The sequence below is a fragment of the Cavia porcellus genome, unplaced genomic scaffold (genome assembly GCF_034190915.1).
Source record: "Cavia porcellus strain 051 isolate PalLab524CR breed Dunkin Hartley unplaced genomic scaffold, mCavPor4.1 scaffold_14, whole genome shotgun sequence".
In the NCBI taxonomy this organism is placed as follows: Eukaryota; Metazoa; Chordata; class Mammalia; order Rodentia; family Caviidae; genus Cavia; species Cavia porcellus.
In genome coordinates this window covers 61,536,440-61,559,427 of record NW_026947497.1, presented here as the reverse complement: position 1 = coordinate 61,559,427, position 22,988 = coordinate 61,536,440, and the positions used below count along the sequence as shown (strand labels likewise).

General features: G+C 57.1%; 1 protein-coding gene across 3 annotated transcripts; it reads right to left on the bottom strand.

The window, feature by feature from the left end:
* Positions 1-858: 858 nt before the first annotated feature.
* On the bottom strand, positions 859-20,484 carry Zbtb47 (zinc finger and BTB domain containing 47). Of its 3 annotated transcripts, none has more exons than XM_013160257.3 (8): positions 20,335-20,484; positions 16,229-17,764; positions 15,135-15,282; positions 14,336-14,451; positions 13,726-13,870; positions 13,466-13,635; positions 8,558-8,671; positions 859-1,974 (listed from the first exon to the last, which is right to left on the bottom strand). In XM_013160257.3, the coding sequence occupies exons 1-8, from the start codon at positions 20,335-20,337 to the stop codon at positions 1,897-1,899; spliced, it is 2,310 nt and encodes a 769-aa protein (XP_013015711.1). In that variant the 5' UTR covers positions 20,338-20,484; the 3' UTR covers positions 859-1,896. The 3 variants fall into 3 exon arrangements, with proteins under 3 accessions (XP_013015711.1, XP_063117046.1, XP_003476914.3); XM_063260976.1 differs by having other exon boundaries at positions 16,229-17,539; positions 20,335-20,475; XM_003476866.5 differs by lacking the exon at positions 859-1,974 and having other exon boundaries at positions 8,601-8,786; positions 20,335-20,483.
* Between the last annotated feature and the right edge of the window lie 2,504 nt (positions 20,485-22,988).

Below are 22,988 nucleotides of genomic sequence, written 5' to 3'. Positions count from 1 at the left end.
TGCTCCTCAGTCAGTCCTCTGAGTCACTTGTTTGTAGCCCTGATGTGTCTCTGGGACAGGAGAGAGGACCTCAGGCTGGGCCAGCACTGTGTCTCCTCCCCTTTTGTGGTTCCAGCACTGTCACTGCCTGTCTGGAATAGCACACCTGACTGTCTTCACCGAAGCTCCTCTCCAATAGGCTGCACCCTGGGCAGGCCCAGCATAGGTCCTGTTGACTTTGCCCTTCAAAGGAGCCCAATGTGGGGCTCACAGCCACACCCTAAGTGCAGGGTGAGACTCCACTCTGCAAGGTGGAGGTGCCACAGCTCAGACACATCTGTCACGAAGCTCCCGTCCAGACCCCCAGGACTGAAAGCCCATTCTGCTCCTTCCCGGGAACACCAGAAATGCCCAGCAACCAAGGCCTCGAGAGGAGCTGACGAAAGGTTCATTTATATCCACTAGGTGACCAAGTGAGGTATTTTTAGTTGATACTGGATCCTGCAGAGCTTGCACCCCACGTGCATCCCCCAAGAATGTGTGTACATGACTCAGTCACCTGCCGAAAACCCAAGCGTTCTGTTCAGAGTACTGAGTCTTCCGCATGAACAAATTTGGCAGGAATTTCTGCCTTCAGGGTGCTGGGGGCAGGCAACAGATGAGTAGCTGTACAAATCAGATGACAGTGACTGTTCTGGACTGGTGGGAAGTGACTGGCGTGGCCACAGAGATTTCCACTCAGGATGGACTCACCAAGAGGACCCCAGAGTGTTGCAGGCAGGGGGCAGCCTGAGCAAAGGCCCTGAGGCAGGAGAGCACAGGCACCTGGCGCACACGGCTGGAGGACACAGGAGCAGTGAGGAGGAGACGAGTGGGGCATCCACTCAGAGCTACTGTTTATTTTTAATTATAATGATGAGAAATGTGAAAGATACAGTGCAAGAGTAGAAGAGTATCCCGCCACCTCTCCTGCACCCACCACCCACTGCAATAGCTCTCAGGCTACGCTGTGGGTTAAATGTCACCCACCCGATGGCGCAGGAGTGGTGGAGGAGGTGGTGGCCGGGTGGGGGTCCTTAGGTCACTGGGCTCTGCCCCAGGAATAGATTAAGTGGGTTCCCCTGAGGCCCCCCGTGGGTCTCAGGAGAAGGTTGGCAGCCAGGCCTGAGCCAGCCCCCACCGCGGCTCTGGCTTCCTGGGCTGAGATGCGATTTCCTGACTCCACACCTGTACTTGCCATGGGCTCCCACCTCAAAGGGACCCAATGGGGGGACCTTGGCAGAACTGAGCCACTGTGGGAACATGCCCCTGAGCCCCAGAGCGGGGTGCTAACCCAACCTCCTCCTCCTGAGGGGCCTGCCTCAGGTGTTTCACTGTAGCTGGTTAGCTGCTATGGAGTAGCCTTGCTGTCATATGTGGCAGATACTTGTCACATTTGGTGGCCGCTTGCATTCCCTACACAGGCTTGCTGCTTCTTGGACAGTTCCCACCTCCTACTGCTGCCCTGAGGTAGGAGCCCAACCTTGTATTTCCACCTTCCCTGGGCACACAGCCTCCTGCTGGGCTGCTTTCTCCACGTGACCCCTGCTTCCTAGACTTCCGCAGAAAAGAAAGCAGGAAGGGGCAGGGCTCGTGTTTTGGCAGAGAAAGCAGAGGGACTGCAGGGTGGAATCTGCTGGTGGCCACTCTTCCAGGTCCACTGGACCATCCATGGGCTCTGGCCCCTGGCCATCAGGCTGTGTGGTCTGAGACCCTGACGCTGGGAACCACCCCCCCCCCCCGTCCCCCGAAGATCTCTAACCCCAAGGCAACCAGCATGCATGGTTTGCTGCTAAGAAGGCTGCAGGGTGTGGAGGCTCACATCAAGTCTTCCAGGCAGCAGGCATAGAGGGTGAGCTCAGGCACTGAGTGCCTTCCTTATGTCCGCCTCTTCTCAGCTGACCAAAGATGACCATGCTGCAAGAAGTCCAGATGCCAGAAGGGCTCTTGAGTGACCTGCCGAAGAATTCCGGAGATTGAGGGAAGCAAGCCTGTCAGACCGGATCTGCCATGTGAGTCCCTTGCATCACACATGTTTACTGAGGCTCAGGGGACACATCACTGGGAACTGAGGACTGTTGGCCACTTTGACACTTGCTGTGATGGCCAAGGATGTGGGAGACCCTCTGCCTTTGAGGTGCTGCCCTGATTTCAGGGAGCATGAGCAGCTCTTAGAGGCAGCAGAGACTTGTAAGTGCCAAAGGCAAGGTGGGAAATGTTCCTGCAGCCAGCAGCAGAGCTGCCATGGGTGGTAACGAGCCCTAGCCTTGGGGTTTTGGAGGGCCATTAATGGGTCATGGATTTCTTAGGAGCAGAAGCACACAGGTGCCCTAGCAGAGTCCCATGGGTTCAACTGCCGGATCTGGGTTTGCTGTCCTTTGCTGCCGCAGTTCTGCTAAACCTGCCTTCCATGGACTTGATGCTTTGGTTCTTTGTCTAGAACCCACTCAACAATGCTTTTGATCCAGTGTCTCATCCAACGACAAAACACAGGCAAGCCTACAGCTGGTGATAGCAGGTGAAATACATGCACTTCCCTTGCTGTCTCCTGAAGCTTTTATGAAAGTCTAAGAATTTTAAAAATCTGTATAACTAGCAAGACAAAGCATATAACATACTCTACATAGATAGAGCAGTAACACGGTGGGCTCTGGAAAACGGGTGTTAGGAGTTTCAGTCCACGGTCAGCAGGCTCACACAGAAAGGCCATGGTGCAAGGGCCCGGCTCTGAGGAAGACTGCTCCTTTGCTGGCACCCAGGAAGCACAGCAAGAAGGCAGGAACCTAAGAAGGACACACATGCAGGGCACGCCCCTTGTACCCGTCTCCAGCCAGGCTCCACCTCATAATCCGCTGATGAATCTAGAGCCCCAGGATCTGTCACCTGCAAACACAGGAGGACCTGGCAGACACTGCAGATCTAGTCCAGAACACTGCCAGAAAAGATCTGGAGCTGGCAGTCCAGATACATTTGAATATGCAGAAGGCTGAAGGCGGGCCCATTGGCCGTAAGATTCATTAAGCAGTGAGACACAAAGAACCCACCCGGGGAGAAACCAAAGGTTTCATGTCTGAAGACAGGAAATCAGAGAGCCTGTGACTGAGGACACCCAGCAGAGTTGGGGTCCCCCGTAAAATCCCAGTGAGTACGAGCAACTCTGCTGAGCGAGCTCTACTGCCACTCGGCACCAGAGTGCCAGGGCCTAGCCATACCCTCCAAACAAGGAACTGAAGCTGGGGGATCTTCCAATCCAAGAGCAAAGCAAAGTATCAACAACCGAGAGGCCCCAGAAAGCAGCCTGGCCAGATTGCCCTAAGTGAAGCTCTCCTGTTAATAGTTATCTTCACATATGTGGGTGTCCAGTGTCTTGGGGTTTCACTCATTAAAGTGCTTGGAGAGACAGTTCATGTCTTGAACAAGATAGTGTACAACTGTGAAAGTAACAAAACCAAAGTGTAACTCTTAAAAGGTGGCAAGAGAATGGTGAGTTGGTTTTGGAGCAGGGTGTCTTGCATGCTCCCCAAAAGGGTGATTGAGACCATGTGGCTCCTGGCCCCTAAGCCAAGCAGCAGCAAGCAGCCCACGAAGACAAATCTGCCTCACAAATGGGCAGGGGCACCTCTGACAATGCAGATAGGTACCAGCTGCAGGGGAAACCAGTTAGGAGCTGCAGTAACATCCATAGCCAGTACTGCCATGCTGCCTTCCACACTGGGCCTGAAACTCACTTTCCTGTTGTGAAACCCTGAGTGAGCCAGTCTAGGGAACCTCTGTCCCCCAGCAGTACCAGAAGGAGCCCCAAAACACAGATACAGCAAGCAGACAAAAACACCACCACAGGGACTGGGGATTTAGCTCAGCGGCATAAGCGCCTGCCTTGGAAGCAGGCAGTCATGAGTTCAATCCCTGGTACCAATGAAAAGGAAAAAGACAAAAAAAAAAAAAAAAAAAAAACACCACCACAAACATTATGACAGTTGTTATCTGAACTTTAGCCCACAAGAGAAGGCAGGACTTGCCTGCTGCACCTGAACAGAATGACTCCCTATTGCAACAGAAGACCCAGAACCTCCTAGCCTAAGAGCCAAAATGTCTAGGATACAATAAAAAATCATTCGTCATACCAGGAACTAGGAGCGTGGAAAGAATCAACTGATGCCAGCACCAGTTGAGTCAGATGTTGGAATTATTTGGAAAGGATTCTAAGGCAGTTATCTGTCATAAAATGCTTTGGCAATAAGTTTAAAATTTTCTTAAAACAAAATTTAAAAATACGAGACCCCAGCAAAGAAACAGAAATTATCCAGAAGAACCAAATGAAAATTACAGAACTGACAAAATACAACAGACATGGAAACTTCCCAGATGGCGTAGATAAGGAAGGGAAGATGGCAGAGGATAGCACCCATGCATTACAGGAGAGAGCGGTGTAATGTCTCCATTCGAACATCAGAAGAATAGCACATTGACAATATGTACATCTGAGTAGAGTTTCAAGGGTCCATGCCCAATGTTGGTATCACTGTATGTTGCCTCAGAAGGAGAGCAGAGACTGCAGCTAAAACAGTAAAGAATGATAGAAACCTTGCAAAACTTGGTCAAGACGAAAGCCAGCAGATTGAAGAAGCTGAGCAAACTCCAGACAGGATAAAATCAAAGAAATCCATGCCAAAAATAATGTAATTAAACTTCTAAAAAGTACAGGCAAATTTTAAAAATTACTGAAAGCAAACAGGGAAACTCCACATCACCTGTGGGGTGGGGTGGATGGGTGTGGGGAGCTTCCAGTTCAAGTCAGCAGATTTCTCCTCCAAACTATGAAAGTTGGAAGGAAGTGGCACCACAGTTTTCAAAGGCTGAAAGAAGTGTCGACTGGATTCTATACCCAGTGAAACTGTCAGGAACAAAGACAAAATAATCCCAGACATTTTTTCCTTTTTCTTTTTTTTTCTGGTACCAGGGATCAAACTCACAACCTCAGACTTGCCAGACAGGTGCTTATGCCACTGAGCTAAATCCCCGGCCCCCCAGACATTTTTTAAATGCCAGAAATTAATAAGTGAGTCCACAAGTCAGTGTGTATAAGCTAATAAAGTTGATGTACAAAAATTTCCATTTACTAATTTTTTCCATTAACAATGAATATTGTTTACTTAATATTAAGTAAAGTGCAAATTGATACGAATAATTTTAATGTTAATATTACAAACATAAAGTCAAACAATATCATTTAGAATCACTCCAAAGATGTTAAAAAAACACTTAGCCACACATTTAACAAAACACACACAAGGTCCATATGCTGAAAATTATAAAATGCTGACAAAAAAAATCATAGGTCTAAATAAATGGAGAGGCATCCATTCATTGATTGGGAGAGTCCACAGAGTAAAGATGTCAATTCTTCCAAACTGAAGTACAGACGGAATTCAGTGCCTATAGAATTTCCAGTGAGGTTTTGACCAGTTGACAGCTAACCCTGGGTGTCACTTGGGCAGTGGGTTTGTTTCCATGCCAGATACCCCAAGCCTCACTCCAGTAGGTGTCATGTCAATCAGTCAGTCCCTGTACTGTGTAAAATTGATAAAATTTCCTTTTCTATTGGCTTATAAAGATTAATGAAAGTACGCAATTTTGGTCAACCTGTATTTAAATAATTGCACTGGTAAGAGGTTAATAGATGTCAACATAGACAAGCTTATCATGCAGTTTACATGGAAAGCACAGGCCCTGGAAGAGCTACAATGATCTTAACGATGAATAAGTGGGAGGAATGGCTCTACCTGACGTTAAGGCTGCCCGTGTGTCTGTGCATTGTGTGGCCGACGGGTCAGGGGGACCCACAAATGGTGAAGTTCTACATGAAGAAGCACTGGGCAGCTTCAGAATCAATCAGTGGGATTTTCTGTATTAACTTGTGGGTCCAAACCAGGCCTAAATGACTTGCTGGAGAGCCAGTGGCTGCTATGCAAAAACAGAACTCTGCATGCCAGTCGTCACAGTAGAGACCTGTGGTGGCCTGTGACCAACATCTCTCAAGGCGAGACAACTCAGCTGTGGGTGTTGACTCTCCCTCAGATTTTTAGGGACAGTACTGTCAACCTTAGAGATCAAACAGTTCTCTCAATAACCAAAGATCTGCTGCTTGGAAAGCTTTCTCAAGGCCTTGTTCATTTTCATACCTAGCTCCTTCCTGCACTCTCCTGATACACTGAGGACACAAGAAATACTGGTCAGTCCAACAAAGTCTTCATCTGAGCCACAAGAGCTCTGACCTCCTGGACCTGCAGATCTCATGCACTGTCTCTTATTTTATCCTTCACCATTCGCTTGTCCAGGGCTTGGGGAGACTGTGGCTCCCAATACACCGATAGGTGCAGATACTCTCAAGTGATCTCTGACCAAGATGCCAAAAGAATTCAATGAAGGAAAAACAGCCTTTCCAACACATGCTGCTGAACAAACACAGGCCAAAAAGGTCAACACTGAACCTCACACTTTATACAAAAATTACCCAAAAGTGGGTTTTAAGCTTAAAATGTAAAATACATAGAAATAACTTTGAGAAGAACAGTCTTTGAAGTCCTGACAGTTGCTGATGTCAAAACTCTAGAAGACAAACCTATAGTAATTAAGACAGGATGGTGCCGACATAAAGACAGACATTGAGACCAAGAGGATAGAACGCAGAGCCCAGAAATAAGCCTTCTTTTGTCAGTCAGCAAGGGGGCCAAGACCATCCCAGTGGCCATCACTGGACGGATGGGTAGCATGTAGTACAGAGGCATACGATGGGACGAGACTCAACTTCCAACCGAAAGGAGATCCGCCCCACCATGCGCGGACCTTGGGCACCCTGTGCTACGTAAAGCTAATAATAAGGCGATGGACACAGCATGATTCGTTTGTAGGAGGCCCCTGGAGCAGTCGATTCATGCAGACGGGGAGCAGAGCTGTGGTGGTCAGGACCTGCATGGCGGGAGGAGCGTGGACTTGGAGTGCAGTGGGTGAGGGGTTTTAGTTTGGAAAGACAAAAGGTCCTGGGATTGTGTGGTGAGGGGGGAAAGACTCAGGGCGCCGACTGCACACTTGGTGGTCAAAGTGCTGCATCTCACGTGTTTCACATAGATCCACGGAGAGAGCGGTGGCAGCCCTGCGCCTGGATTTGACGCCTACAGAATAAGGTAAAGGAGTGTATTTCTTTTAAAATGCAACATATAAAACTATACAACTTTTAGGGAAATCCTGAGTATTTCTGGCATTTAGGGCTAGGAACAAATTCCTGGATGCAACACCAAAAACATGGCACATAAAAAGGAAGTTTGATTAACTAAACATTAAAATTAACAATTCCCTTGCAAAAGCCCATGTGAAGAAATTAAGATGAGCTACAGAGTGGGATAAAAGATCTAGACACACAAAGAATACTCAAAACTCAACTTGCTGTGAAAAATCTACACAACTCAGTGAGAAAATAGACAACAAAAAAGAAGCTGGGTGTGGTGGTACACTGCTGTAATCCCAGCATTCAGGAGGCTGAGGCAGGAGGATCACTACAAGTTCAATACCAGCCTGGGCTGCAAAGTGAGCTCAAGGCCAGCCTGAACTGCACAATAAAAGCCTGTCTCAAAAAGACCAAAAAATAAAATAAAATAAAAACTTTCAAATCAGTAATCTTACCAGTGAGCATATACATGACAATCTCTTGAAAAGATGTACCATATTATTAGTATCAAAGAAATGTAAATTTAAACCACAGTGAGATACTACTTAATACCTGAGTAGCTAAAATGAAAAATAATGGTAACACCCAGTGCCAGTGAGCATGCAGAGAAACTGAGGCACGCATACATATTGCTAGTGACTGTGAATGATGCAGGCACTTCAGAGACTACGCTGGAAATTTCTTAGGAAACCAAAGTGTGGCCATGTCACAGCGCAGCAGCTGCTTTGTGGAGCATTTATCCCAGAGAAATGAAAGTCAGTGGTCACACAAAGCCCCTGGTCCTGGCAGGGTGTTGGTGGTGACAATGACTCCTGCCACCTGTCCCTCTGTCTCCGGGAGAATCAGCTATGGTTCCTGTCCAGGGACTGCAGCCTGCAAGGTTGGGAGTCTCCTCGCGGACACACCATGCACACGTGACTTGGCGTGTGCATACACACACACACACGGGACTGCATTCACAGGGACTTAGTCACATTTCCATCAGCCGGGAGCGCAGCCTGGCTCAGAACCAATCTCGGGGCCCCCACGCCCTTGGAAGAACAGGCAGAAGAGGGGTTTGGCCCCATGTCAAGAGGTCCATGACGACAGACTCATCGGCCACAGGGGACAGAGACTCTGTGCCCTGCGCTGAGAGACAGCAGCCGGGAGATCAGGCCACACACTGCAGGGCTGGGGAGGACAAGTGGGGAGCACATACAAGGTCTCCTTTTGGGGGTGGGGACCAGACCAGGGGGCAGCCACACATCGTGAACGAACTTCATGTCACTGAACTACTCACTTTAAACAGTTAATGCAGTAGAGTGGGTATTTTACCTCAGGGAGAAAAACGGAAAGAAAAAAAGGTCGGTTGGTGATGAGAACAATCCCAGGATTCCTGTCCTTTAAGCCAGGTGAGTTCCTGTCGTGACAGCCACATCTGGGTCCTGGCTAAGGGCAGAAGAGGGTGACAAGGGAAAGCCGCTGGCAGTCTTGACCTCATGACCAGGGGCAGAATGAGGTCGGACGCATCTTACTGCTCCGCTTTGCTGGGGGTACCAGTTCCCTGGAGAAACAGAACACACAGGGCATAAATCAGAGAGGGGCTTTGCTGGGGCTGGGCCCTGCAATGACAAAGGCGGAGAATCCATGTCCTGCCATCCACACCTCGGCCCCAGGGAAGCCAGTGGTGTGTTCTAGCCTGAGTCCAAAGCCAGAGAACCAGAGGAGCCAGGGAGCTCAGAGGCCAGAGACCCAGGAACTCTGATGTCCAAGGGCAGGAGTCTCAGAGTGAATTCACACCTTCTCCGCCTTTCTGTTCCCTCTGTTCCACCCAGCTCGCTGCGTGATGCCGGCCACATCCATGAAGGTGAATCACTTTTATTCAGTCCTCCAGATCAAATGTTAATCTCCCCTGGAACACCCTCGCAGACCCATCCTGAGCCCTGCTGTCCCCACTGTCCAGCATTCCTACAGTGGTCAGGTCGGTATCCATGATGAACCATCACACCAACTGCGATGTGTGTACGTTTTAATTCATTCTGTCCTCCTCCCACTCCCCTTCTAATAAAGGGCAGGTGCAATGTGACACTCAGAGTCCACGGGCCACTTCCAGACAGCAGGACAGGATGGGATCCCAGCTGAGCTAGAGGAGCCCTGCTCGACAGGGGACCGGGGTGTGGAGCTGGAGGCCTTGGCTCAGAGAAGGCTTTGGGGAAGGACACGCATGTCCTCGAACCTGGGTGAAAGGCTGTCCATCAAGGCGTGGCACCACGCCTGCTGTGTGCTGCACAGGCCTGCACAGGGCTGGGGTCAAGGGGCTGGGACAGTGTGTGACACCCAGTGCTGGAGTGAACGGTAGTGTGCACTCTGCCAACTCACAGTGCCCAGTGTGGCTCGAGGGTCTACACAGACTGGACTTGCTAGTCAGATGCACCTAAGTCAGAGGAGCTGCTGTCACCCAGACACGGTGCCCTTCAGGGATGCTGGGGTGTTAGTTTGGGTCCAGCAGGTGGCTTCCTGCGTGCAGCCTGTGTGCCCCGAGTTCACGCTGCCTGGCAGCCACACCCCTGGGTCAAGTTCTGCAGTCGGTTAGGGTTAGGTTATTCCTGGCTATAGACCCTGAGTCTCGGACCTTTCTGGAACTCCTCTGAAGCTTTCAGCAGTGCCTCATTAAAGTTGCTTTCTGCTTGGGGAGGCCTGGGCCTGAGCGCCACTGTCGGCCCAGCTCTGAGCTGCAGGGGGTAAGAGGGACATTGTTCAGTGCTAGGCAGCCCGACATTGGGGTCTGGCAGGCCTGGGTGTGAGTCCTGGCTCCACTACCTCCTGCCACATGCAATGGCTTTCCTGCTCTGACCTCCACGTCCTCAGGGCAGGGGGCTGAGGAGTGGCTGTCAGGGCCCCACGTGAAAGCTACGGAGCATGGGGACAGACAGGACTGCAGGGTTCTCTGGAGCCCCCTCCAGCAGGACAGAGCTGGGGCCGGAAGCTGTGACACCAAGGTGGGGGGACCCATCCTGCCCCACTGCCCGGGGCCTGAGGCTGGGGTCTGTGAACACCAAGCAGCCCCAGCACACCCCGTCCAGCACAGCACCCCTGCTCCTCACTGATGCCCTGCTGTGACTTTAGCAGGCAGTGTCCCAGCCTGCATGCTGGAGGCTAGGCCACGAGGGACTGGGGCTGAACACTGAACAGGATGTCAGCACCCACCGGAGTCCCTAGGACAACTCTTTCAGCCACAGAGGGACTGCATCTCCACTCTCCTGAAGTGAAGCCTGCTGTGGAGCTTCCAGGGATGGACGCAGCAGAGTGTCAGTCACTGCATCCTTCCTTCCCCTGGCTCTTGTTCCTCCAAGGCCACCAGCAGTGCCCCAGTGCAACCAGGCAAAGCCATCTGGAATTCTAAGCCCCTATATCTAGCACAGCTACCCTGGAGCCTCAGCCCGAGCCAGGGTGACAGCCCCACCTGCCTTTCACACCAGCCACAGCTCTGGAAAGCCAGGTACCAGGGCAGGGGGCCCAAAGTGTTGAGTGTGTGCATGCAAGAGGCCAGTCCCTGTCCCAGGCTCTGGTGCTCATGGCAGTCCCTACACAGGGCTTGGCTTCCTGTGGGCACCACCTTGGGGCTGTCAGCTTGGCAGCCTAGGAGCTCCCTCCCCCTGAACCTCCACGCCAGGTTCTGGATCTCCCCAAAGCCCGGCCTCCCCTGACAGAAGGGGCTGAGATTTGATTGATGCTCTGTAAGGTCTATGTCCTTCCAACACCAGACGCTGGGTTTCCTGCTGCCCATGCTCATGGAAACAGGAGATAAAGAGGAGGCCGGGCCCAGGGACAGGACCTGTGCTGATTTTATTCCCTCTCCCTTCTCATTCACATGCCACTGTCCCCACACCTCAGGCTGTGTGGAGCCCATGTGGCGAGAGCCAGGGTCCCCCCTAGGCTCGCCAGGGTCTCTAAGAGCAGGCCCACACTAGACCCGAGGCTGGGACATCTGGCTGCAGAGGGCGCCAGCAGGATTCTGTGAAAGGGATGACAAGTCCCACTCCCAGCTCTGGAAAGTGGAATGACGCCTTAGTCCCCTTTCTCCAACAACTGGATGCTCAATTTGTGAGGTTTTTTTGTTTGTTTGTTTTTTGTCTTTTTGAGACAGGGTCTTGCTATGCAGTTCAGGCTGGCCTTAAGCTCACTTTGTAGCCTAGGCTGGTCTCGAACTCGCAACGAGCCCCATGCCTCAGCCGCCTGAGTGCTGGGATTACAGGCATGAGCCACCAGCCCAGCTCATTTGTGTTTTAAAAGGAGCCGTGAACACTAGACCCATGGCCACACAGAACAAGTTTCCACAGTCGCTTCCAGCAGTGCCCTGGCTGGAGAGGAGCTGGAGGCCCTCTGGGGCGAGCAGCACCTGCCTCCTGTCACAGTGACCACCTTGGCTGGCCAGCGATCCGGACCCTTCTCCCTGCCCAATCAGGGCTATGAATGGGAACAGGGAACCCAGCTCTCAGAAGGGGTCACCCAGCTCCCGCACCCACCCTGACCTCTGCTTGCTGAACTGTGACCTTCATGGCTGGTGTCCCACAAGGCAGTCCAGCCCCTCAAGGTAGCCTGGTGCCAGGCATGGGCTGAGGAAGCCTTGGGGTTCCCACCTACAGTCCATAAAGATCAAACTGTTAGAAAGAGTTGCAAAGCTCCAGGCACTGAGCCCAGAGGTTTCAACCAGCAAGTGGGCAAGGAGGGGACCCCAGGGATGCCAGAGGCCCAGAGATCAACGGGCGCAGAGGACAAAAGTCTCAACACAAGGGGAGCCTGCAGGATGCCGGAACACCAGCTTTGGAACCCGGGGGGCTGTAGGGCCACGGGGATACCTTCCTTCCTCGGGGGACTGGAGGATATGGGTGTCACGGATGTCTGCAGCCTCAGACCTGCCCCAGCCAGGTCACTGGCCCCCTCTCCCGCCCCGGGCCTGGATGACCACTGGCACCACAGAGCTTGGGATGCATCTTCAAATCACTCAGGGACCTGGGGCCTACCCACCTCTGTAGAGAATAAAGTGCTTTGTTTATTGATGATTAAAATGTCCCCAGCCCTCTGCCCCAGCGCTGCGGGGCCCCAGGCATTCAGAGTCCGAGGCCCAGGCCTCTTTCCACACCTGCCATGCCCGGAAGGTGGTGGTGTGGGGGAGGGCGGGGTGTAAGGTGCAAAGAGTATAACAAACGAAACCGTAGGAACACGATAGGAAGAGCTTAACTAGGAGATGTAGCTTATGGAACCTTCTCGCCCTTCTCAGGCAGGAATGAAGACGTAAATGACAACAGAAAAGGCTATCCTATTAGTAGCGCTGGCCTCCAGGGTTCAGCCCTGCCCGCAGGCCGGACTCCACCCACCCTGGGGCCTGACATGCAGCTCCCTCACACACAGGGCTACGGCCACTGCCCCGTCCCTCTGATGAGGGCCCTGGAGGGACGGGGCAGGTGGGTAGGGTCAGGGAGCAGAGCACAGCGTCTCTGGGCTCTGGTGTAGCCCTGGCCGCTGGGGAAGGCCAGCTGCTCTGTGAACAGCCGCCCGGCCCTGCCCCACCATAGCACCTTGGAGCCGTCAAGGCTGGCCCAAGCCTCCTGGGCCCTGGCCCTGAGGTCGCACCAGTTGCAGCCCTGGCATGGCCGCAGAACAGAGGCCCAGCGCTTCCAAACCCTTGTGGCAGCCAGTACAGGCTGGGAACCCCTCTGCCAGCTGGCATCGGTGTCAAGGAGCAGGGCAAACCCTTGGGGGCCAGCCCCTATCTACCCTGCTCCCACAGAGCTGGGTCTGCCGTCCTGGGCCCAGACACCCAGGACTCCACAGCCCCAGGGTCCAGCGTGAGTCTTGCCTCTGTGTCCAAGGACCTCAAATTGGCCTGCATCTCCTCCAGCGGGGCTGGAACTCTGACTTCCCCAAACCCCACAAGAGAAGAGAGCAAGGCTGAGCCACCAAGGCTGCCCCAGGCCCCATCTCCCCCACCCTGCAGCCAACAGCACCCCTCACCCGGAGGGCTGCTGCAAACCTTCCTCTACCTTCACTTTCAAAAATAAAAATTAAACAAAGGAGTCAAGGCTTCCAGGAGTGGCGGAGAGGGCATAGGGGCACAGTGTACCCCACGCTGGTCCCCACGGGCCTAGGGGCGTGGTCTCAGTGGTGTGTGCCTGGCCCCATGGGGAAGGGCTGCGGGTCGAGCCCGGGGGGCTGCGCAGAGGCAGCAGCAGGCAGGCTCACGCGGAAGCACTTTTCCTTGTGCGCCTTGAGCATGTTGGAGAAGCGAAAACGCTGGCCACACACGTCGCACGGGTAGGGCTTCTCCCCGGTGTGCGTGCGCCGGTGCCGCTTCATGTTGGGCCGGCTGGTGAAGCTCTTGCCGCAGATCTCGCAGATGTACGGCTTCTCCCCTGTGGGCAGGGTGCAGGGTCACAGCGGGGTCCTTGCCGCCTCCTACCCGGGCGACCCTGACCCCAAAGAAGAAGGCGCCGAGCGCTCACCCGTGTGCGTCTTCATGTGCTCGTCGAAGTACTGCTTCATGTTGAAGTCCTTGCCGCACCACTGACACATGAACTGCTTGTGGCCGATGTGGATGCTCATGTGCGAGCGCAGCTGGTACTTGTACTGGAAGCGCTCGCTGCAGTTCTGGGGGGCGGGGTTACGGTCAGGGCGTGGGGGAGGGGCAGTCAGGGTTGGGGCTGGAGAGCTGGGGGGCGGGGTTAGGGTTCCAGGTTAGGACTGCAGGACTAGGGTTATGGTGAGGGGGTCAGAAACACAGTTAGGGCCAGGAGTGGGGGTCAGGCTAGGGTTAGGGTTAGGGTTAGGGGTTACAGCTAGGGTGAAGAAGTTAAAGTTAGGGAGTCAGGGTTAGGGTCAGGGTTAGTCAGCTAGGGTTAGGGGATAAGGGCTAGGGTGAGGGGTAGGTGCATGGTGGGCCCGGGCTACAGCAGAGGCCATCTTTCTACTCCCCACCTTTCTGTCTCCATGGCTGCCCCCACCCTGCTGGGCACTTGCCCAGCCCTGTCCAGGCACAGCACTCACAGATGCCGGCACTGGTGAGGGCCTGGCCAGGAGGGCTGGCCCTCTCTGCGGCCAATGGTTGGGGCTCACCTCACAGCGGAAGGGCTTCTCCCCGGAATGCTGCAGGGAATGCACCTTGAGAGACATGCTGCGCTTGAAGGACTTCCCGCAGGTCTCACAAGTGAAGGGCATGTCCTTGGTGTGGGCTGCAGGTGGGCACCACAGTCATCTCAGCTGCTGGTCAGCACCCCCCCACACACACCCCAAGCCCAGGGACATCATCCTATTCTAGAGAATGATGATGGTACTAGGTCCAAGGCCAGCATTTTCACAGCTAGGGTCATCACAGCAGAGACCCCAGGGTCCCATACAGCTGTGCCACGGCAGCTGCACCCCAACCCATGGACTGGGTACTCAGGAGAGGCTTGGAGATCTGAGAGACACAGAAAACCACCCACCCTGGAGCAGACCACGGTCCTGGTTTATCCAGAATCACCTGGCTAGTTCACATAGGAGGGGAGCGCTGTGCACCCCATGAGGATGGGGCCTCAGCGGACCACTAACATATGCCTTGGCCACCCCCTGTCAAGCCCAAGCCCAAACTAGGCAAGGAAGGGGAAGCTTTGAACCCCATACACCCAACAGGCCAGCTGCAGCATGGGAACCTGCCCAGCACCTCCATGTCCTGGAATGAGCCTGCTGCCTTGGAAGGGGAGACTCAGGGGGCACAGAGAAGGTGCTGTCCCAGGGCCACTCTGGCCCCAGGGCCCGGTCAGCCCATAGGGGCCTTCCCATCCCCTCCTGCTGCCCTGGACATGCAGCATCCCACCGTCTCTCTGCAAGGATGTCCTGCCCGCACGACCAGCCGCTGCCCCCTGGCCCCACTCACCCACCATGTGCTTGCGCACGTGCGCCATGGTGTAGAACTTCTTCTCACAGATCTCACAGGAGAACTTCTTCTCCGCATAGCCGTGCACGATCTTGTTGTGCTCGTGAAGGGACCACAGTTTCTTGAAGGCTTTCCCACACGTCACACACTGCAGGATGAGATGACTGTGTGACTTCAAACAGGCCGCTCCCCCCCCCCCCCCCGTCAGGCCTGTTTCCCCTCCTTCCCTGGCCTGGCCACCTTCTCCACACAGCGCACACAGCAGCCCAGCATTTGCACAGCCTATGGGCACTGTCAGAACTTGTGCCTGACAGTGTGGACAGCTCCAGGGCGCTGGCTGGGGCGACAGTGAGCTTGTGGAGGAACTGCTCCTCCATGTCCCTCTGTCCTGCCAGGCCCTTCGGGATACCCTCAGGGGGCCAGAGTCAGGCCGGCTGGCAGAGACTGGGTTGGGACAGCCCAGGTGGAGTGGGCATGTTCTCCCACTTCAAGTACACGTCAGGGGGAAGCAGATGGACGGAAGGAACAGGAGCAGGATGGGCTGGGTGACTGGGAATCCCCAGGGAATACGGGGTGCCCTGGTGAGCAATTAGCTTAGCCAATTAGCACCCACCCACCTGCACCTGGGCCAGAGAAGGGTGAAGGCCCCAAGGGCCCCTGCTGGCCCTATGCCACCCGCACCCCAGGAACCAGGTTGGCACACATATGCTATCGGCCCACAGCAGGGAGCCAGAATGCTTCCTGAGTGTGTCATCCAGCCTCTTCTGCTGGGCCCAGGCTCCCACGGAGCTGAACACTGGGTTTCCCCCTGCTGAGCTGCCCCTGCCTGACACCTTTGCTGGGAATAAAAAGCGCCACCCCACATATACACCCGGGCAAGGCTCTTCCCCTCCTGATGCAGTACACAATCTGTGAAGCTGTACAAGGCGACGCCAGCCTTCCTGCAGGCCTAGTCCCTCGCCCCTCAGGCCTCTCTGCACATCTTCACCGCCCTGGGAAGCCTGCCGTGATGTCATCGACAGAGCCCTCTGGCTCCAGCTCTGGCTCCGGCCCGGCCTGTAATGTTGCCCTGCACCCGCACCATAAGCACCCACCTGGATGTTGCGCTCACAGTCCGTCTGCCGGTGCAGCACCAGCTCACTCTCCAGCAGGAAGCGCTTGCCACACTGGTCGCAGATCTGCATGCGGCTGTGTGTCACATTCATGTGCTTCTCCAGGTACCAGCGGTTGTTGAAGACCCGGGGACATTTCTGGCACGGGTGGTGCTGCTTCTCCTCCAGCTTCACCTTGGCCCCCAGCCCGTCTGTGGCCGATGGTGCGTGGGCCGGGGTGCCCACAACCCCGGGGGGCTTCGGCCGCTTCCCACGCCGCCTGGCCTCTTCAGGCTCAGCCGCAGCCTGGCGCCGTGGGTTCTCCCAGGACCGTGTGGCCATGCGGCCTTGGGGAGTGGCGTCCGCCTGGCCGGGCTGACACCCCCCAGGCCCTGCTGAGCCCTGCCTGCCTGTGGCCTCCCCTTCCTCCTCCCCCACCTCTTCCTCCTCTTCCTCCTCAGAGCTCTCAGGGTCCTGCTCACTGTGCCCCTCCTCCTCTTGCTGGCTGTGCCCTTCCTCCTCCTCCTCCTCCTCCTCTTCTCCCTGACTGCCTCCCTCCTCCTCCTCCTCCCGACCTCCACTCCTCCCCCCCTCCTCTCTCTCCTCTTCCCCCTCTTCCCCCTCGTCCTCCTCATCCTCCGAGCGTTGCTGCAACCCATCCTCCCGGCCTAGCACCACAGTGGCTGCGCCCGACCCTGCACCCGGCTTGCCCTCGGGCCCCGTGGACACGTGCAGTGTCTGGTTGTTGAGGTTGACCTCCACAATGATCTGGGACTGCTCCTGGCGGCCATAGGTACCTGGGGCCCCCAGCGTGCCCTCCATCTCCTCGGCCCCCTCCAGCTTGCACACGCCGCCAGCCTCTTCCAAGCTGGCTTCCTTCTCCTCCTTGAAGAAGGCCTGTGCAGGCCCCATGGTGGCTGGCACTGCGTCCCCAGCAGTACCCGCCCCATCTTCCACACGCACTGAGTAGGGGTCAGGGCCCTCACGGGCATAGATCTTAGGCAGGCCAGGGGCATCAGCCTCCTGCTTGATGTCACAGTAGTAGGGTGGCGTGGCCGGGGTGCAACTGGCAGCTGGTGGGGCCAGTGCCACTGCGGTGCTGGGACCTGGTGGGCCCAGGGAGCGGGCGTCCAACAGCTCCTGGCAGGACGCAGCGATGTCGGCCATCTGCAGCAGCGAGGCAGCGCTGAGCACCTCGTGCACGTTAGCGGCGTTGACCAGCAGCTTGGATGTGTAGATGAAGTTGAGGATCTGCTGCAGGCCACCGGGTGCCAGGGCCTCCAGGGAAAGCTCGACACGTTGCAGCTGCTTGTTCTGCGTGAAGAGCGAGTGGAAGAACTGGCTGTAGGCAGCCAGCACGCCCTTGTGGGCCGGGAAGACGCTGCGCTGGGGCACCAGCACCAGGTCCACGTCGCACAGGTCGGGCTGAAAGAGGCGCTGCTCGTTCAGGCGGCCCATCAAGCAGGCGAAGTGCAGGGCCACATCCTCCACCAGCGAGAACTCAGCCGCCGGGGAGTCGGTTGTCTTTTCAACCAGCAACTGTTGAGGGGCACAGAAGGGCTCAGAGTCTCAGGGGCCCTCCCAGCAGGGGTTCCATCCCAGGACCGTGCCCCTCGGGAGCCTCAGTTAGCCCACTTTCCTGAGCCTCAGCTCACCCTCTGTAAGTCAGTAGCAAGGTCACCCTGGGAGGGGAAGTAGACAGGAAGACCACTGGCGGGGCCAGGGCTGTGGCCACCCAAGCAGCAAGTACCAGGGGGTCCTAGGGGAGCCAGGACAGGGCGCCAGGAGGATCTTGCTCATGGGCCCCTCACTTCCTCCTCCACCTCATTCCCCAGCAGGTCCTAGGCCCCATAAATCTTCGCCCACAGGACACGAGTCTGGTTCCCTACCTCACGCCCCACCTACCAGGCAGCACCAAAGGGGCTTCTCACCTCCCAGCAGCCAGGGCTACAGAAGGGGAGGCCTCTGTGAGGAGGCCAGGCCTAGGCCAAGTTTCCCTGTAGTCACTCGGCCAGATCCTGGCTACAGCCTGGCTCAGCAGATTTCTACACAAAGGCACAGGTGGGTCAGGACATGCTGTCTGCATCACTTGTTTGCAGGCAGGGGCCCTGGTAAGGCATAGTCCAGGCCCAGCATGGTCCCATTCTCGGGGTCTCCTCCTAAGGAGCCCCAACTCTTGGCTCTTAAAAATTTATAGAACGAGGGCCACACACAGCCCTGGCTCCATGCAGTAGGCTCTCCAGGTAGGCAGCAGACAGGAAGCCTGCCTGGCTGCGGACACGTCCGCACACCCTCCTGACCACTGGCCTAGTAGACGGATCCACCATGGCCACAAGCCCAGGTGACCTGAGCTCTGGGATAGCCAAGCTCCATCCCTAAACTCACCCTCCCATGCCATTCTTTCCTTGAAGTGAGCAGCCTCAGGTGATGACATCTAAGCTAAAGTCCTAGGTCCCTGCATGAGAACCCACCTCAGGGGAAACCTGAGAGCCACCTCCCCTTCACAGCCAGGGGCAAGGCCACTGTCCTGTGTGCTCTCAAGACTCCAGGCTAGGGCTGGGGATTTAGCTGGGGCTGGGGATTTAGCTCAGTGGCATAAGCGCCTGCCTTGCAAGTGTGCAGTCGTGAGTTCGATCCCTGGTATCCATAAAAACGAAAACGACAAAAAAAAAAAAAAAGACTCCAGGCTGGTTGGGCCCTGACCATAGGTGCCCTCTTCCCGGAGAGCCTCTATATCCGTCCTCCAAACCTGAAGCTGCCATCTGCTCCCATCCTAGCCACCGAGCGGCTGGCCACCCAGGCCTGGCTAATCTAACTGGGACGTGGCACCAAGCCCCTCCCATTCCCCCCTTCTGACTCACACTTTTTCATCCACTGGGCCCGACACTCAGTGCAAGACAGGGAAATCAAGGTTCAGAGTGCTGCCACCCGTCCAGAGTGCTGCCACCCAGCTCTGCTAGGGCTGCCCCTTCCTGTTGGGCTGTGCGTAGCTCCACATGGCTGGATCTCTGAGCTTGGAATGACTTACAAAGCAGGAAGGAGCTTCTGGGAGCCCTCCCAGCCAGAGACAGCTGTCCCAGATCCCTACCATCCCTCCAACGACCACCTGCCCCCTGCGTTGCTGCACCTGCAAGTCACTGAGGAGTCAGGGTACAATCTGGGTTCTCACCATGACCCTCTTACAGTCTCGGGGCCAGACCGGGTGGGGGATTAGGGTTAGGAGTGGCCTGGATAAGGGCTCCCCAGCCCAGGCAGTCAGCGTCAGATGCCTGGCCACGTGAGCACCATCCTGAAACAGGATGCTGCTCAGTACCCAACTGGCAGCCCCTTTGCAGGGCATGGTGGCTTCCTCTGCACAATGCCACCAGCTGTGCTGTGTCCCAGCCAGATGTGCCACTGCCTGCAGCTGGGGATGCCCTTCCCCATCTGGCCATGCAGCCACACACCCTCCCAGGCCTAGCTTCATACCCTGGCTAAGATGCAACACAGGGAGCCGGGCTGGTACTCCTATCAAGGACTCTATCAAGCTCTCTGGCCAAGTAGGGACGGTACCTGCAGAGGCAGGAACGTCCTATACCTGAAACACCTGCCTCGCCCAGGAGGCCCCGTGATGAACCCTGGCAGCCACCCGCGCCTGCTCCTCCCGTGCCAGCCTCCAGCCTGGATGCGCAGTTGTACACGAAGCCAGCCCGGACACCGGCACCAGCTTCTGGTCTCAAGGCGCCTCCTTTCTGGAAAGGGTCGGTGCCAGCTCCTGCCCCCGCCTCTGCTCCCTCCCAGGGACAGCCCAGAGAGGCCGGGGTCCGCCCAAGGTCACGCCGCTGCGGCTTTCGCCCGGCCAGCGAGGCCCCATCCCAGATCCAGGGCCGGGCGTGTGGCGCCCACGTGGCTGAGGCCGGCGGGAAGCCGACCCCTCCCCGCCGCCCCGGCTCGGGAGAGCAGGACTGCGGCCTGGTGCCGGCGCCCCCACCCTAGGAATTTAACCCGCAGGACCCGGGGCCGGGACCAGGTGTCAGGTCGCGGAGGGCGAGCTAGGTCCCCCGGGCCGCGCGCGCGGCAGAGGGGGGCCGTGGTGACCGAGGAGGCCGGGGGACGCGGGGCCCGCGTACCATGGTGCCACGGCGCGGGGGGGCTCACAGGGCCCCGTGGGATCGCGCTGCGCCCGGCGGCTGGGCCGGGGCCGCTCCATGAAGCGCCGCGCTGGGGGCCCCCGCGCAGGGCCGGGCCGCCATGGCCGGCGGGAGCGAGGCCCGCGATCCGGTGCAGCTGCGCCCAGCCTCGGGCGCGGCGGGCGGCGGCGGCGGTGGGGGGCGCGGGGCGCCGATTGGAGCCCGCGCGTCAGCTGGGGCCTTCGTCTGGACGCTTAAAGGGCCAGGCCGCCCGGTACCGTGGGGGGCGCGGACGCGCGTGGCGCGCTGCCCGGTGCCCCCGCCCGCCGGGCCCTGCGGACACCCGAGCGCACGCGCCGCCCTGAGCGGATCCTGTGCTGCGGAAAGATCACCCCATGTAACCTCGGCGCCTGCAGCTGCACCCGGACTCAACTCGCGGTACAGCCGACCTCCACCTGCTCCCAGGCTGCCGCACCCCACCCCCGCACCGCGTGTACCCCACCCAGGGGCCCTGGCGGCTCCGACTCCGGGGTGAGTCTGGAGTCCCCGCGGACGCCGGCCTGCCGCTTGTATTCGTATTCGTCTTACCTGGCAACCTCGGCAGCTGCTCAGATTCCATGGGATCCAACCCAAGGCTGCGGGGCTCAAGTCCTTGAAGGCCTCAGACTGGGGAACAGGGAAGTGGCTGGGGGTCCAGGCCCCACCGCGACCGAGCCTGGCCTCGGCCGGTGCCGTGGCCTCCCTGCGGGGCCTCTGCAGAAGCAGCAGCCAGGCTGGCGGAATGCTGCTCTGGCGTGGACGCCCATGGGGTTGGGGGACCAGCTGTGTTGGCAGGAGGCTGCTGGAGACCAGTGCCAAGCCCAGCAGGCGCAGGGTGGGGATTGAGGGGCCTGCGGGGCTCAGAGGACAGCTGGGTGCCACTACTGGGGTGGTGTGGGATCCCCAGTGACCCTGTTACGCCAAGAGGCCTGTGACTGACTGCTGTGCATCTCAGCCAGTTGCCATGTTGCCCACCCCAGCCAGTCACAGGAGCCCCCCACACACACCTTAGCTTGGGTGGCAAGGCGTGTGACCTGCAGTGGGGAGGGATTGGAGCAGACAGGGGCCCTGGGTAGGCCATGGCACTGCCCCATGGCCTCCTGTAACACACAGGGCCTCCTGGACAGGGCAGGGGAGCAGGAGACACAGCTAGATGGAGAGTGAGGACAGACATTCGTGGAAGACAGTGTGGGGACAAAATGTGCCGACCAGCTCTTCCTCCAGCACCTCACTTGACTCAAGGTGAAGCCTGGCACTGCCCTGGGAGATAGCAAGGACCGCGGATACCCTGGCTGGACAAAGACACCAAGGCCTGGAGTGATAGCCCCAGATAAGGAGCCAGGGGACCGGGGTGCTGAGTGAGGGTGGGGGTGATGCCTGGAAGGAGCCCTGAGGGCTGGGGGCTGTCTTAGGCCCACTCCAGCCGGCCAGTGGATGGCCTCAACTACCAGTGTAGCACAGGAGGGGCTGGTTTCCCTAAAGGCCCCAGCCACACCCCACTCTGCATCCTGGCTTGAGTCTGAGCTCTTGTAGTCTGTTGATCCTTGTAGTCTGTTGACCCCAACTAGTCCCCTGAAGGGGGCCTTGCACATGCTGGAGGTGGGGTGCCCACAAAAACCAGCAGGGAACTGGGGGCTCCTGTAGTGTAGCACCTACTGCAGGCAGGCAGACTAGCTCTGGGGTGCTGTGGGACATCTGGGGCCTCACTTCTGAGAGGGGGACAGTGGGGCGCATCCTGAGTCTAGAGATGCTTGCTGTCTCCCACACACACCTAGCAAGGCTACAGGGCAGTGGGCCTTCCCACATTTGGGGCTACAAGTTCTTGTAGCATCTAAGTTCCTCTCCGACAGGGAGGGGACATAGCCCTGGCTGTGCTTGGGGTGTCCCCAGGCTTGGCTGGGGAGGAGGGAGGGAAGTGCCAGCACACAAGGACACTCAAAACTGCACTGCCTGGTGGGGTGGCAGGGACCTTTCCTGGCGCTGCAGTTGGGGCAGGGCCTGTCAACCCACAGCTTCCTCCATGGCCCAAACACCGCAGCTCTGGTACCATGGCCCGGTGCCCCCACCTGCCCCACTGGCCCCAGGGTTGTTCTTCTTTCTGGAGGCAAGGCAGGGGCCCTTGGCTATAGGAGGACGAACCCCTCACATCCTACATCCCGTCCGCACAGGAGCTCAGCTCTAGCTCCTGGAAGGGGAAACTGCAGAGGGTTTGTGCTCAGGGCTGTGCCCCAGAGCAGCTGCTCTCTAAGGTTCCCCATTCTCTTCAGAACACAAGCCACAGGCCAGGAGCAGCCAGGCTGCTGTGGGTCTTTCCTGGCTTTCTCTAAAGTCTGGGAGGCAGACTACAGCTTTTGGAGACTGCTGCAGGCAGAACCCTTTCTGGGACGGGCTGCTCAGAGCTGTCTCCATCAGTACTCGCATGTGGCCCCACACCCTGCCAGGGATGAGGTAGGTGGGCTCCAAACGCAGCATGCAGGAGTTTGTCCTCAGAGCTCAGATCACTCCTTTGGTCACCCTGTGTCCTGAGACCTGCCCAGTGGAAGGGCCCCCACCCAGGCCAACATGGGTGTGCTCTTCCCGCCAGCTGCAGAGCTGGCACGATGTAGACAGGAATG